General features: G+C 41.2%; 1 protein-coding gene across 1 annotated transcript; it reads left to right on the top strand.

The window, feature by feature from the left end:
* The first annotated feature begins 5,019 nt into the window (after positions 1–5,019).
* On the top strand, positions 5,020–11,580 carry olfml3b (olfactomedin-like 3b). Its single transcript, XM_085775691.1, has 3 exons — positions 5,020–5,223; positions 7,324–7,609; positions 10,746–11,580. The coding sequence occupies exons 1-3, from the start codon at positions 5,125–5,127 to the stop codon at positions 11,528–11,530; spliced, it is 1,170 nt and encodes a 389-aa protein (XP_085631817.1). The 5' UTR covers positions 5,020–5,124; the 3' UTR covers positions 11,531–11,580.
* Positions 11,581–15,884: the final 4,304 nt, after the last annotated feature.

Genomic DNA, 15,884 nt, shown 5'->3' with positions numbered 1-15,884 from the left:
TGTTTTTCTTTCTCTGGACGCAACACAACAGAACACAACAGAACACACTAGTTCCTATGCGAATACACAATAATTGTCGTGTTTTCAGTGCGGTTTCCTCACTGCAAATCACTCACACAACAACACAGATAATCAAAGTATCTATATGAACTACAGCTTCTGTCTTCTTTGGATAAACTTTCACATCCAGCTGCAGTAAAAACATTCAGATTGAATCAGAATCATTTGTCTAAAGGATTGAAGAGCTCGTACCTGGTATCTCTCTGCTCGTTATGAAGAAGCTGCTTATGAAGCTTATATGATCGTCCAGCAGCTGCTTCCCCGTCTGATAACAAAAGGCCGTGCATGGATCCTCTTCCCCTCCGTGCCCCATATTTGCCTGTTGTTTGCATGTTTCAGGATCTCTCACGGCGCTCTGCCCAATCACTGAGGCCGACTCACAATCCTGTAGGCAAATGTGCTGAGAAAAAAAAGCTTTGACTTGTATTCAAATGCACACACACACACACACAATGACACACACATGCATGCACACACAATGACACACACATGCATGCACACACACACAATGACACACACATGCATGCATACACACGTACACAGTAATGCTGATCATTAGCATCAAGTCCAGTCGGGCCACAGTTTGCACCATATAAGGATAAAACACACAGCTACAGGTGGACAGACCATCAATAATAACACAAACAATCGGCTTTCACTGGACAAGTTCAATACAACACATTGATTAATATAAATACTTACTGACAAGTTTTAATTCATCATTATTCATTTATATTATATAATAAATCTTACATCTTTATTAGATTAATGATCAAATATCACATTAGTTGATGTAAAAGAGGAGCCACACATGTTAAAAATCTGTTCACAGGGGAGTTCATTGAAGAACTTCTGAGGTCAGTGGGAGATTTGAATTATGGGTAATGTAGGCTCCACCAGGGCAACGATGAGGAAAGGGTATGCATGTATTACTCCAATACAAGCACATACAGATCAATACTGATATTGATCAAATGGGCCGAGAGTCATGCGTTGTGATTAGAGCTGCAACAATTATCGATTCATCACACAATAATCAATTATTAAATTAATTGTCAACTATTTTGATAATCGAATCATCAGTTTGAGTAGTTTTTTAAGAATAAAAAAGTCCAAATTCTCTGATTCCAGCTTCTTAAATGTGAATATTTCTGGTTTCTTTGTCTCTCTTTGGTTTGTGGACAAAACAAGACATTTGAGGACGTCGTCTGGTGGTTTGGGAAACACTGATTGACGTTTTTCAACATTTTTTAACATTTTATTGACCAAACAACTAATCGATTAATCGTTTAAATAATCAACAGATTAATCGATAATGAAAATAATCGTTAGTTGCAGCCCTAGTTGTGATTTAATAGACATTTTGTTTTACTACTTTATGTTAATGATGACACAAACAAACCCTAATACTTAATTATTCATAATTAGACTGTTTTTAAAGCTAAATACCAAATGTTGATTGTGATTCATATTATATCAATGTGTGTGACCTGTTTGGTTTGGTGTTGTGTAACTTAAAAGTAAATGAATAACTACAAAGAAAAAAGAAAAAGAAGCTCATATTCAAATAACCAGTCTTCTATAAACAAACCTGAGCCATTATTGCTGTAAAGTGAGATGAGGAAAAATCATAAACTTCCCTCACACTGCATCAATATATTAAAAACTACCAACAGAGTCTCAGTTGTTTCAGCATCAAACAGCAACATGGTTTAATTCTATAGTACATACACAAATGCAACATATACACACATATAAGGCCCTATGTTCTGGATATATGAACATAGAATTTCACAATATTTATGTAAAGTTTCTTTGTACATGTCTCGAAAATATCTATATAATGAGTTTTATGCTCCAATTATATGTTTACACTATATATTCAAAACTCCACATATAGGAGATTTTCATTGGTAAAATCAATGTCACAGCCTGTGATAGTTGTCATGACAACTATCACATACAAGTGTGAATAATAGACGTGTATGTGTTACATGTTATATGTATAGATAACTAAATGCATGATATAGTATATGCAAGTATGTAGCCTATTATACATACATATCTATATCATCTATATAACAAAGGAAGTTGTTCCATTTTCTAACATGTTTCTATGTAATTATTACATATGACACATGTGTTTTTATTTAACATGTACATATATATTCAATGTATGTACATATATTACATTTGCACATGGCCTGTGTGTGTGTGATTGACATTTTGAGAGTTGAAGCCAACATGTTGTCGGTAGTAGTAACAGTGTCACTGGACCGTGTGCACAAAGACAGACACACTACTGAATGTATGAAAATGCAAATTGTTGTTTACACAACTGGTTTGATTTGCAAAATTCCTTCAGGGCGAATTTTTTTTTTTTACATAGAATCATAAACGTGAGCGTAAAAAAACAAAAAGCAAACAGACCGTGACCTGTTAGTTAGTCAGTGATCAAATAATTTCCTTCTGTCTGAAAGGCGTTCAGTGACATCACGTAGCTTTTGATACCAAGGTGTGGTCTTTATATAAAATTACAAGGCAGAGCAGCGACGGTTTAAACGGTGTTTCCTATTTCCACTAATTCACCACAGTCACCAAACTAAATACTGTTTTGGTTCTGCTACAGACACGACCACTGCAATTACAGCTGTTCACGCAGCACCCGGAAAATATGGCACACACACACACACACACACACTGGTAATGTGGATTTACTCACACACAGTTTTATTAACGTTTGTTCCAGAATAAATATATAATATAACGTTTACATGGCTGCTCAGGCACTGAATTAATTTCTAAAGTGGCTCAAATAATAATGAGTGTTGCTGAACATCTGGATTCATCCACAACTGTCATTATCACCTGCGTTATGACATAATAATAATAATAATAATAATAATAATAATAATATGGTACACCAGGAAACTTCAAACCGACAAAGATACAGAACTGTTTTTTCTCCCGATTACATTTACAGCTCAGGACAATATCCAAGAAACACATCTGCTAGAACTGTTACAGGATAGTTTTACTTTTTTTTCTTTCTTTTAAAGTCTGTTTTAATACTCACAGATCCAGATGTGCAGACGCAGGATTATTAACAACTGTAATTTATATTTCTGCTCTCACCAAAGAGATTCCCTTCGGTGAGAGACGGAGGATAGACCTGACTGAGTCCTCAGACATGTGTTGTACAGTTTTACTCAAGTTAGTTTTTTTTTATTGTAAAAGTGTGTTTAAATCCACAAAGAGGGGATTGTTAGTAAAGGGTCTGTAACCTTTGATGACATCCACTTGATTCCTGCTGAAGCTGCAGCTCATTTTAAAAATGTGTGTTTGCGCTTTTGACACTCATATGGACAGGAAGAGGGATTAATATCCACCAGTCGCTCTGTGTGGTGAACATATGGGCCTGAGAGCAATATCATAAGATATATTTAGTTTAAAGAGGAACTCAGCTCCATGTGTCCCTTAGCTCCAGCTCCAGAGTCCTAGTTCTGGTTAAATCACTGACTTGTAACTAGTTCCAGGGAGAATGGAGCATCTCTTGGCTGAAAACCAACCTTGTAAGATCAGAGCCTCCGACCCGGTGTCCCAGCTCTCGTCTCCATGGCGACACCGCCACACAAACGTAACGCGCTAACCCGTAACCCGTAATCTCTTGTTGATGACAGATAAGACTACACAGATACACATGGTAACATGGTAGATGATAAATAACGTTATCCACCGCTCCATGGATTGATTTCTCACCAGCTTCGTTGAAAACAAATTAATGCACATGGAGGAGAGGAGGGTTAGAGACACAGAGGAGGAGACACCAGACTTAAAGGGATAGTTCAACATTTTGGCAAATTGTCCCATTGCCATAATCCCTATAGTCATAGCAGTAGGTTCGTTACCTTTAATTGTCGGTGCAAGCTATTTTTAGAACGGCGGAGCAGAGCCGTGAGCTGCTCAGAGCTACGCTACGGAGGCTCATGGGATTTCTTGGTTTCCCTCATCAAACTCATCAAATACACAATCCAACAACTCCAAAACGCTCTGGTGGACAATTTGTGACCTGCACATTCACCACGCTATGAGATAATAACAGAACGTTACAAGACAGAGTTTGTTTTAGAGGTAAATACAGAGACTGCTTGATGAAAAACTGTCCCTGAAGGCAACACACATCAGCGGTTTTGCATGAATTTCCCTCTAAAACAACTCTGTTTGGTAACGTTGTGTTATTATCTCATAGCGTGGTGAATGTGCAGGTCACAACTTGTCCACCCGAGCGTTGTGGAGTTGTTGGATTGTGTATTTGATGAGTTTGATGAGGGAAACCAAGAAATCCCATGAGCCTCCGTAGCTCTGAGCGGCTCTGCTCCGCCGTTCTAAAAATAACTTGCACCGACAATTAAAGGTAACGAACCTACTGCTATGACTATAGGGATTATGGCAATTGGCCAATTTGCCAAAATGTTGAACTATCCCTTTAATGTGATGAATAGTTTGTTTTATTTACTGGTGAACTTCATACAAAGTGTAGTAAATAGAAAAATCCTAAATCAAATCAGTGTACAGTGCAGTTCCATGGGTTTAATCTCAGTGTTTCTGTGACTCCCACATGATGTGTGATGGACAAGAAGCTAAACAACTCAAAGTGACTCAGGTCTTTGCAGAGAGGAGCTCGAGCCTCCTGCACCGACTCACATTACCTCCTCCTCTCTCTCTCTGCGTAACTTTGTTTGGTTCTGAGTCACATTAAGAAACCAAAGCTTCAGCTCCCTCCACAGACAGAAACATGCTGTCTGTGGAGGACTTTATATCGGTTTATGGGGCTTGTTAATGTGTCAACTTTGAAGTTAAGTGATCTAAAAATGAGATGGACTATCTAGTCTCTCTGACTTTGTGCGGCTCCATCTGCTCCAGATGTTGGAGGCTCCTCCCCGACCGACCGGCCGCCTGCTAAAACATTCCAGCCCACCTCCTCAGGGACTCGGCTGGTTCCTCCACACACTCCCACTGAACTCCGGGGCTGAAGCCGAAGAGAGACGGAGCAGCCGACGCAAAATGAGAGGACTCGTGGTCTTTATCACTTTGGCCTGCTTTGCCACCGCTCAGCACCAAGCACTGATTGACTATCTGGAGCGGAGGCTGCTTGCTATTGAGGTAAGACGGTATAAGACTTTGTTGTTGTTGTGTTGTTTCACCTTTCCTGCTGAGCCCTGAGCTCCAGAGTCCCTCAGAGAGAGAGAGAGGGGAAACTTCCAGGGACAGGGCAACCAGCGGCAATGGAATGCAGATGTGGGCAAATCCTGGGGAAAATGCTGGAAAATCCAGCTCCTCATAGGGATTAAGAGCCTCCTGTCTTGTCTGGGTTTAAACCGCTGAGTCAGAAATGCACCTTAAAAGTTAGGAAATGATTTGCGCAAAAGTCATTATCAGAAAAAAATATATATTTTAGACGAAGGATTGTTATAATTTGTCAGGAAAATGAATAATTGAAATCTTATTTTGCCAGCAACATTTAGAAAATGTTGATCGTCTCTCAGGAAATTTCCCACCTGTGTAGAAACTAATTTCTGCCATGAATGGATAAATAATTATCTAATAAATGTCCTGTACTGCTGCTGCCAGACTTCACTGATCACCTGTGGAGAAAGATCTCTTTTCCTTCTTTTGAAAGGTCAAAGGTCAGAGGTCAGAGGTCAGGGTTCAGCTTGGTGTGCATACATTGGCCCCATCACTTTCAATACGCGGCGACATGGGTTGGGAGCCATGTGAGGTGCGGCATGGGGCGACTTAGTGCATCTGTGGAATAGAATGATAAATATGCCCTCAACTCAACAGTACTCAACAAATTTTTCTATGGGATTTGTTAAAGGGTTACTTCAACATTTTGGCAAATTCGCCCATTGCCATAATCACTATATTTTATGAGTAAGTTCAATGCCTTTAATTGTCGGTGCAAGCTGTTTTGAAATCGGCTAGGTAGAGACGTGAGCTCTCTATTTTCGGGCTTTCTCTCATCATCAAACTCATCAAATACACAATCCAACAACTCCACAACGCTCTGGTGGACAAGTTGTGACCTGCACATTCACCACGCTATGAGATAATAACAGAATGTTACCAGACAGAGTTGTTTTTGATGCAAATGCATAGCCAGAACTACTACCAGATGGCTGCTCGGCAGAATGATTTCAAAAGCAAAAGTAGTTCCGATTATTTCCTTCATGTGGCGTAATGTTACATAATGTTACATGATTATCTCATAGCGTGGTGAATGTGCAGGTCACAACTTGTCCACCAGAGCGTTGTGGAGTTGTTGGATTGTGTATTTGATGAGGGAAACGTAGAAATACCATGAGCCTCTGTTGCGTTAGCTGAGCAGCTCATGGCTCTGCCCCGCCAATCTCAAAACAACATGCACCAACAATTAAAGTAGTTGAACCTACTCCTAAAATCTAGGGATTGTGGTGATAGGCGAATTTACTAAAATGTTGACATATCCCTTTAAATAATTATTCATGGGCAAGGCGGCTTGAAAGAATAATTTGGTATGGCTGGTCTTCAATATATATGTATAGAAATAGTCTATACAATCAATTTGAGACTGTCAATCAATTTGAAAGAGTTTTATTTGAAAACTATAAAAAATGGTTAGAAGAAGTTCAGTGTAAACCAAAACTAAGTAACAGTTTGATTAAAGGTAACTATGTCCCAGTGTCTCCCTCTATCACAGTCTGACTTGTATGTATGCACGTATGTATGAATGGATTGATGTGTGTATGTATATATGTACATATGGAGGCATATTTAGAAGCATCATTGTTTTTTTTTATTGTTTTTGTATGGCTCCTTATGTATTCATGTCCTAAGTGTCTGTATGATACTTTGAAAATAAAAACTAATCTAACTACACCCCAGGGAGCTCCGACAGGATTCAGTATTTTTTTTTTTTCCTTTTTCAGTTGTGCTAACAGACGTCGGAGCAGGGTGGATACTCGCCACGTGTAGTTTGAACCTGGTTGTTTGACGAATGAGCTCATATGCCTTTTTCTGGACCCGGTCACTTCATTGAGCAATGAAAGGAACATAAAATTATGGCCTGTTCTGTGTTTTCGAAGGACGTTATTTATAGTTCTTGTGACATAAATGCTCATGTGTCTAAGTCAGAGTCTGATCAACTTCTCCCTTGAGTTTGGGTGGAGTTGAGTAATTGATCACCTTTGTTCTTTTTTTCTTCTAAAAACCAAACAAAAACAGGACCGGATCTCTCTGTGGCACGAGCAGACGACTCGTTACGCCTCGGAGCTGCGGGAGCTGAAGCAGCAGATGGTTTCCCAGCTGGAGAACCTGGACAAGGAGAAGGAGGCGCTGAGGATGAACCTGGACGGCGTGGGGACGAGGGTGGACCGGGTCGAACGCGAGCTCGACTACCTGGAGACGCAGAACGGGGCTCAGCCGTGCGTGGACGTGGACGACAAGCTGATCGAGCAGCAGGTGACTCTGGTACAGGAGAAACAGAAAACCAAATACTCAAAACTCTCAGGTGAGAAATGAGATGAGGATCTCAAACTGGCAACAGCAAATCCAGTCGTTGTCTGTCTCTGCTGATGATTGGTTGACTGTTTTCTGAGTGACACGCCTCCAGGCCAAACACAGGGAACGGATAGCCGCTCAATGGCTCATTCATTGGTTTCTTGATGTCCTGTGTTGTAGTTTCTCTAGATTCGTGATGCAACAACCACAAAAAGTAAACGGTGCTTCAGTTTGTTGCCTCACATGAAGACAAAACATCACCGAAACAAAAAAACTATTTACACAAAGCTCCACAATCGTTTCGCAAAAAAAACTGACAGACGAACACAACACAACATCCAGTGTTGTGGTCAAGAGTCAAGACCAAGACCAAGACCAGAGCAGACTGAGACCAAAACAATGCGATACCATTTTCAAGACCATTACTGTATTCAGTACTGATAATAATCATGTAGCTTGATATTTACATTATTCCTCATCTACAGAGAAAAGGAAAATATTTAATTGAAACAAAGTTTGGATTGAACAGACGAACACAGCACAGAACCTGCTGAAGTCTCGGTTAAAAAAAAGATTCTTGACTGGTCTTGAGAAAAAAACCATCAAGAGTCCATCTCGACCGAGACAGGACCAAGACCTTGTATATGTGGGTCGCAAGACCGGTCACCGGTGTCAAGTACCACATCACTAGTGACATCATGATGAAAGTCTCCATAGATTGTTTGTTCAGCAGATTGTAGGCTATGTGTTTGTTTTTAAGGCGACATCTAGTGGCCGTGGTCGATATGACAGAGGGAGAAGTGTGTGGTCAGATGCTACGTCCACATCAGGAGCAGGTTTGGGTCAATCAGACCTTCAGGACCTTTATGCAGGAGCGTTACGCCTGGTTTATGCTTCTGCAACAACCCCATGCTGTAACTACGCCGGTACCTCGCTGCTGCCGTACATCGTTCAGAGTTCTGCGTATATAACAGATGTCTGCGGGTATAGTCACAGTCACGAGGTACCAGTAAGGAGAAGTGACGGCATGTGGGAGTTAGCGGTACTGAAGTTAAACTCACTCACCCATTTAAAAAAAAGACGTGCTAATCCACTTGCCAAGTGGCCATTGACCTCTTGGCGAAACGGTTAGCATCGTCACACGCGGTACAGGACACCCGGGTTCGAAACCCACTCAGGGCAGGCCAGAACAACATCTGTCACACGTATATGGCTGTGCAATTCACCACCAACGAACCAATCACAGCCCTTGCAGTCTGTGTCACCTCAATATGTAGTTACAATCTTCTGGAGATGCGCGTCAGGCTACGGCTTAGGGATATTGCGTCGCTGCCTACGGCTCTGCGGAGGTACGCCATCAACTTGATGCAGAAGCATAAATCAGCCTTAAAAGGACATCAAGATCTTTTTCTCTCCATAACCAACTCCACTTTGAGTGGTTACACCCAATGATGCCATCACTGTTATTGTAGTAACCATGGCAATTGAGACAACAGAGATCCATCAGGCTCGGTGCCGTAGGTAAAGTATTTCAGGACTTCTTTAGTTGTTTAGGTTGGAGGACTTGTTGGACAACGGTAAGGCTACTGGAGCTCATCCCTTTCCTCTGTCTTGTAGCTTTGGTGGATCACTGATGAATCAAAAACAACTAAAAGCAGCTCAGACAGTGGATCCAGGTGTGTTGCATCATGAATGAGGATAGTTGTGACAGTCCTGCCCAAACAGATTTTAGAACTGAAGAAGTCTTTCAGGATAAGATGTGAAACGTCTTCAAGCAACCACGAAGGAAAGTTCAGTTGCCTTCCGTCCAGCTCTTAAAGACTGTGAGAACCTACACATAATTCAATTTTGGACTCATCTGTCCAGGGAATGGACGTCCAAGAGGCCTCTGGTTTGTCCAAGTGTCTCTGGTAAAGTTTAAAACAGGAAATTATGTTCTTTTTCAAGAGCAGAGGCTTCCTTCTACCAACTCTCCTGTGATTGACATGTTTGTTCAATTCTAGCCTGATTGTTGATGCATGTACATTGATCCCAGATGCTTCCAGAGGTCTGCAGCTCTCTGGAGATGATGTGTGGGTCGGCCTTGACCTCATTTAATCATCTTCTGGTGCTTCTTGATGAAAGTTTTGACGGCCGGCCTATCCACTTCTGGGTGTCCTCCATGTGTAAATGATTTGTCTTACAGATCTTACAAAACCATTCCTTAGGATGTCTCATTTGATTGGCCTTCTTAATTCATCAATTACCTACTTGACTTTAGCAATGCAGCTATGGGGTTCACTTACTTTTGCACATACAGTACTCTGATCCCATGTTTCACTTACTCTGCTGGCTACTCACACAGTTCCCTATAATCTAAACCACTTAAAGGGCATTTCCAGTCGTAATCAATTCAACCATCATTTAAATTTTAAAATTCGCTTTACAATTTACAATTAAATTAAAGCGGCTTCACGCGTTGTTCCTTTCTGGGTCAGAGAACAAATGCCTCAGAGTCCCTCGTGGAGTCCCTCTACTGTTGTGTTGTCTGACATGGAAAGTCCGAATTTTGATTTAATTCAATTGTTTAATTGAAAAAATGATAGATTCTTGAACAAAAACAAATATAAACGTCCACACGCTGCAGTTGGGAGTATTGGATGGTATGAAATGAACTGATCACCTGATAACGGAGGTAAACATTGATTACGACTGGAAATGCCCTTTAAGGGGTTCACAAACTTTCAAGCAGCACTGTACATCCTGACGGCTCGTTTCACAGCACAGCTCCTGAATATGTGCAGATTCTTCAGTGTATAGATCTGATACGTCCACACCATCTGTATCACACCAAGACCTGTTTTAATATCATAAAATACACTGAAGTCTCTCCAGTCAGGAACTTTAAAGGTCAAGTAAACATATCATTGCACTTTTAGGGTCTCTTTAGGGTCTCTTTTATTGTATTTACTATCATTGTCTTTTTGCTACCTTGCCCTTGCTATGCATGTTCTGTTTGATTGATTGTTTTGTAATGTTGCTCTTCCTGACCAGGACATTTTTGGAAAAGAGACTGTTGAATCTCAATGGATCCTTCCTGGATAAATAAAGGTTAAATACAAAAAAATAGCTGTAAATAATAACACCCGTCCCTGTCCTCTGTCCAGACTGCAGCGACATGATCTCCAGTATCAAAGCCATGAAGATCTTGAAGCGAGTCGGGGGGACGAAGGGAACGTGGAGTAAAGACACCGGCCGGGGCTCGGGGAAGGTCTACATCTTCAACGGGACGGACGCCGACACCGTCCACGAGTTCTCGTCCGTGCAGGACTTCACCCGCTCGCAGGGCTTGTCCCATTCCAAGAGCGTGACGCTGCCGTCGTCGTGGAGCGGCACGGGACACGTCGTCCTCAACGGCCACGCCTACTACGTCAACCGGGCGGACGAGCTGACGGTGGTCAAGTACGACCTGAAGAGCAGCTCTGTGATCGACAGCGCGGTGTTTCCGATCCAAGACCACGTCCCCGTGTACGGCCTGAACCCCGAGACGGTGATGGACCTGGCCGTGGACGAGGAAGGCCTGTGGGCGATCTACGCCACGCGGCCGAACGAGAGGCACGTCTCTCTGGCCAAACTGGACGCCGGCTCTCTGGACATCGAGCAGATGTGGGACACGAACTGTCCCCGAGAGAACGCCGAGGCGGCCTTCGTCATCTGCGGCACTCTGTACGTGGTTTACAACACCAAGCAGCCCGGACGCTCACGGGTGCAGTGCGTGTTTGACGTCAACGACATGGTGTCCAACGAAGACGCGCCGCTGGTTTACTTCCCCAAACGCTACGGCGCCCACTCCAGTCTGAAGTACAACCCCCAGGAGCAGCTGCTGTACGCCTGGGACGACGGCTACCAGATCCTCTACAAGCTCGTCATGAAGAAGAAGCTGGAGATCTGAGCCGAGAACTCAGATCTCCAACACTCCAGTGTTTTTAGCTCCTTATGAATCATGCGTGTTTAATACGAGTGGTGGCCATATGGTTGTGTTTACCGTGCAGACAAAATTCTAAAAATATAAAATATTTGGATTAACAACTACTGTAATCAAAACTGATTTATTAATTGTCATTGTGATGTGAATTGAGCATCATAATTTGGCTTTACTATACAATGACGATTTAGGAAGAAATTTCTATAGATTAAGTTACCTTTAACATACTGTATCGGATATGTTTCTGACATTAGTTTATCACAAAATATCAAGAAAATTACAAGTTGATTCAGTGCAGTAAATGTTGATTTTGAAATCAAAGTGACAATATTGATGTTATTGTTGCAGTAAGATTTTCAAAATTTGTGTAACATCGTCTACAACCGTTTTTTCAGGAACGGAAACTCAACAAGTATGATATAATTGGCTTTATAAAGTATAGTTGTTCTTTTCTAGAGTATTATTTTGTTTGGGAAACCTCTGCCCTTTACTCCTTATGCTTTCTACAATTAAAAGAAAAATATTGAACTTTTGACTTTTAAAGCTACCGTATTTCCTCTAATAGTAGCCGGTATCTATTTAATAGCCGGGTCTGTTATAATGGCCGGGGGCGTGGTTTACACGAACAAATAAAGGCCGGCCCCAAATACAGGCCGGGTCAATGGGAAAAAAACAAACAAACAGAAAAAACCTGAATTTCAGTCACTGTGGATGCACTGGTCTCAGGCGGCCAAACACGGATGCAGTAACCCACAAGTGCCAGCAGATGGCAGTAGCTAGATCTGAAGTGCCACATGAACCCACGCTTCAAGGAAACAGTCACTGACAACTCGACCGAAGAGAGCTTTAGCAGCATGGCGTGTCACTACCCGATTTGCGACGCTACCCGATCTGTGACAAAACTGGTCACTTGTGCTCCAGCGTTTATTAGCCTAATCCTGTCCAGCTGATCGCTGCTGTTGCGGTACCTGCTACAGTAATGTGTAAAAAAATATAATTAATTGTAGGCAGAATGAAAACTGAGCACGGTAACTGTCAAATTTGAGCACCAGCATGAAACAGAGGAAGAAATAATAGCCTCTCTCAAATATAAGCCGGTCTCCAATACAGGCCGGTTCCCCTGGGCAGCTAAAGTAAATAAAGGCCTCGGCCTCTATTAGAGGAAATACGGTACATTACAATGAATTACTTGTTACTTTAAAGCAGAACTGACAGAAACAGTGGAATGAATTTTCTTTTATAATGAAAATACAACAATAATATTCAGTGTGTGTTCCTCACAGTCGACTCCTACACTGTTGATCATGGTTTAACCTGTCAGTCTCTTATTGATGCTACATTAAAAGGTGTTTAATGCAACAAAATACCAAAAAAGAACCATGAAACTTTATTAATTGTTGATTAAATTTTGTTTTAAGGTTATTTCAGTTTAATTTTAACATGCTGTTTCAACATCAGGAAAAAAAACATTAAATAACCTGAAATACTGAGACATAGTTTGCAAAATATGACATAATGACATTAAATATTCATGATTTAATAAAGATTTAAAACACCGGTATGTTCCTTAATGAAGTTAAATAGTGCTGGATTGTAGAGATGTGTCTGTACTTTCACTTGCAGATGTGAACGTATGTGTTTTATATGAAGTGATTTCTCTGTTATTAATTAATAATCAGACACTTCACTGCACTTCCACACTTAACAGATTTACTGTACTGTACCTTACCTGTGACCGCTAACGTGTATTATCCAGTTGTTATTGTTTCTGTATGGTGGCCCTGAGGGGTCACAGCTCTGCAACTTAAAAAAAACACACGTTACCGACAAAAACTTCATCACTGCAAAATCTGTTGTAATGTTTTTTTTTATAGTGCATTGATCTCTCCAGGCCACCGTAGTTTCTTTTTTGATCATGATAATATTGTGTAACTTTTAAGTCCCACACTCTTTTTTAAAGGGATACGCCAACATTTTTTTTTCGTGTCTTGCCTCACTCCCGAGTCCATGACCAGCAGATAGACGCCATCCTTTCGACTGTGCGTGCAGTAACGAGGGAGATAGAGCCGTATCGCCCGTAATTAGCTTAGCTCAAACGCTGGAAGTGTAGTGTTAGCCTGTCTCCTACCTGAGCTGAAATCAGCAGTCAGAAGCTGATTTCATTTTAGCTCTAAACTCTGTTAATATATCACTTTATCAACATTTCAAACATTTTTAGGTGAGAAAGTAGCCGTTTAGTAGCCATTTTGTTCGGATGACTTCGGCGCTACTCAAGCTAGCCGTTGTGACCAACGTACTTCCGGTTACTTTCACAAAATAAAACACCTGTTGCCCTTTACATACAGAAAACCATGACGATAGAATTTGTACTTTTACTTTGAAATAGGAAGCTAACCTACCCTCGATGTAGCTAGCTTGAACCAAAATAAACCGTCTTAGCTTGAACCCTCCGTTTTGACCGATCTCGTCCCGTTACCGGCATTTGACCGCTCAAGATGCCTTACCGGAGAGTTTTGTCAGCTCTGAGACGAAGATCGGCCCGCCAGTTTCCGTTTAGAGTTGCTGAAGAGTTTCTCTGATGACTTTAGGTGGAGGCAGGCTAACACTACCCATACACTTCCAGTGTTTGAGCTAAGCTAATTACGGCGATACGGCACTATCTCCCTCGTTACTGCACGCACAGTCGAAAGGATGGTGTCTATCTGCTGGTCATGGACTCAGGAGTGAGGCAAGACACGAAAAAAAAAATGTTGGCGTATCCCTTTAAGTTACTATGATGCACCTGACCACTCACTGTCAAAATCTGTCCATCTTATACTTCATGTTCATTTTTCTGTCTGAATAAATTCAACGTTTGACCAAGGGGGCAGTTGTCGGTCTGAGAAGTGAAGCTCACTTCCGCGTTCAAAAAGCTGCAATCCCCTCGGCTGTCGCTGGGGGCTGGCTCCAGAAGGGAGCAACTCCAATTGAGCCCCATGTTAAAATAGCCGATTTTACAGCTTTAAAAAACATATTTACAGCCTGGTACATTTCATTTTTTTGGTCTCAACAGATAGTTTCTACCCCCGCACACACTCTGAGGGGGGTGAATTTTTTTAAAACTCTACCGTTTTACTGTTATTAGGTTTAAAGTTCTGGCCAATTAGGGCGCAGAACCGTTGAGTGACAGGTCTGGTGACCGCTGCTACGAGGCCAGTGGGCGGGCCCTCGGCCGGCCAACGGCCGCACCGCTCCAAATATGGCAAGTAGAATCCAACATGGCGCAGCTCAAACCCCCGTAGTAGAGACACAAAACAGACTCCCCCAAACCAATGGGTGACGTCACGGACGCTACGTCCATTCTTTTTACAGTCTATGCGTTTGACGCCAAGCTGAGCTGAGACACTCTCACCACATCACATTTATCATATTCAGTATTCAAATATAAATCATTGTCTTCTTGGATAAAATTAAATTTATCTGCTTCATTAATTCACCAGTGTTTAAAACAGCTGTCATCGTCACTATAGAAACTGCAACACAAACACATTAGGAAGAAACAGCTAGCTGGCTAGCCACTAATATATTTCTCTCTTCATGCTTCATCTTTGTTCTTTCCCCCCTACAAGCTGAGTTCAGTGTATTTTGTCGTGTTTTTACCAAAATAAAAATCACCAAATGTAACAAAAAGCACCACTAAGTCATTTATGTGTCTCATATAAAGCAGCTGTTCAATTTTTAATTTATGTCTCCAACATCTGTTTTACTGTCGTTTGCTTATAAAATGCTCAATGTCCATCTCCTCGTAACTGTTCATAATGAAAATAAAAGGAAAACATCACAGACTTTTTTTTTTATTATTCTTTCCCTTTCTGCATCACTGATTCATTCAAAGTGAAACTTCTGTTTTGTTTGACATGACGTCTAATTATGATGCGATGAATAAAAATCTACTTCACTCAACACTTTGGTTTATTGGCTTGTATGTAATTACAGAAGAGCAGCTTTAGATTTAAGAGGGATATTGTAAATATTATGATGAAACACGATGTACGGAGCTGTAATTACAATCAGATTTTAGAGCCTTTTAAAGCCTTTGACTTTCTCCTGCTCTCTCTTTAATTTCGGTTATTTCTTATTTTTCTGTCTTGAAAACAACTAAATTGTCACTTTCGTTGCTCTCTCTGTCAGTGCATTTCAGTGTTTCTCTCACATAATTTGATTTAAACACATTAAACTCAAACTTTAAACCTATTAAAGAGCTTGTTATCGTTGCCAGTTCGTTTCATAACTTCTCAGCCTCGCAGAACTATTTGTGTATGAATGTGTTAATGTGTGTTCA

Source organism: Trachurus japonicus, chromosome 5 (genome assembly GCF_045865225.1).
Source record: "Trachurus japonicus isolate A0001 chromosome 5, Traja_1.0".
Lineage (NCBI taxonomy): Eukaryota > Metazoa > Chordata > Actinopteri > Carangiformes > Carangidae > Trachurus > Trachurus japonicus.
The sequence above is the reverse complement of the archived record's forward strand: the minus strand, read 5'-3'. Positions and strand labels throughout refer to the sequence as shown.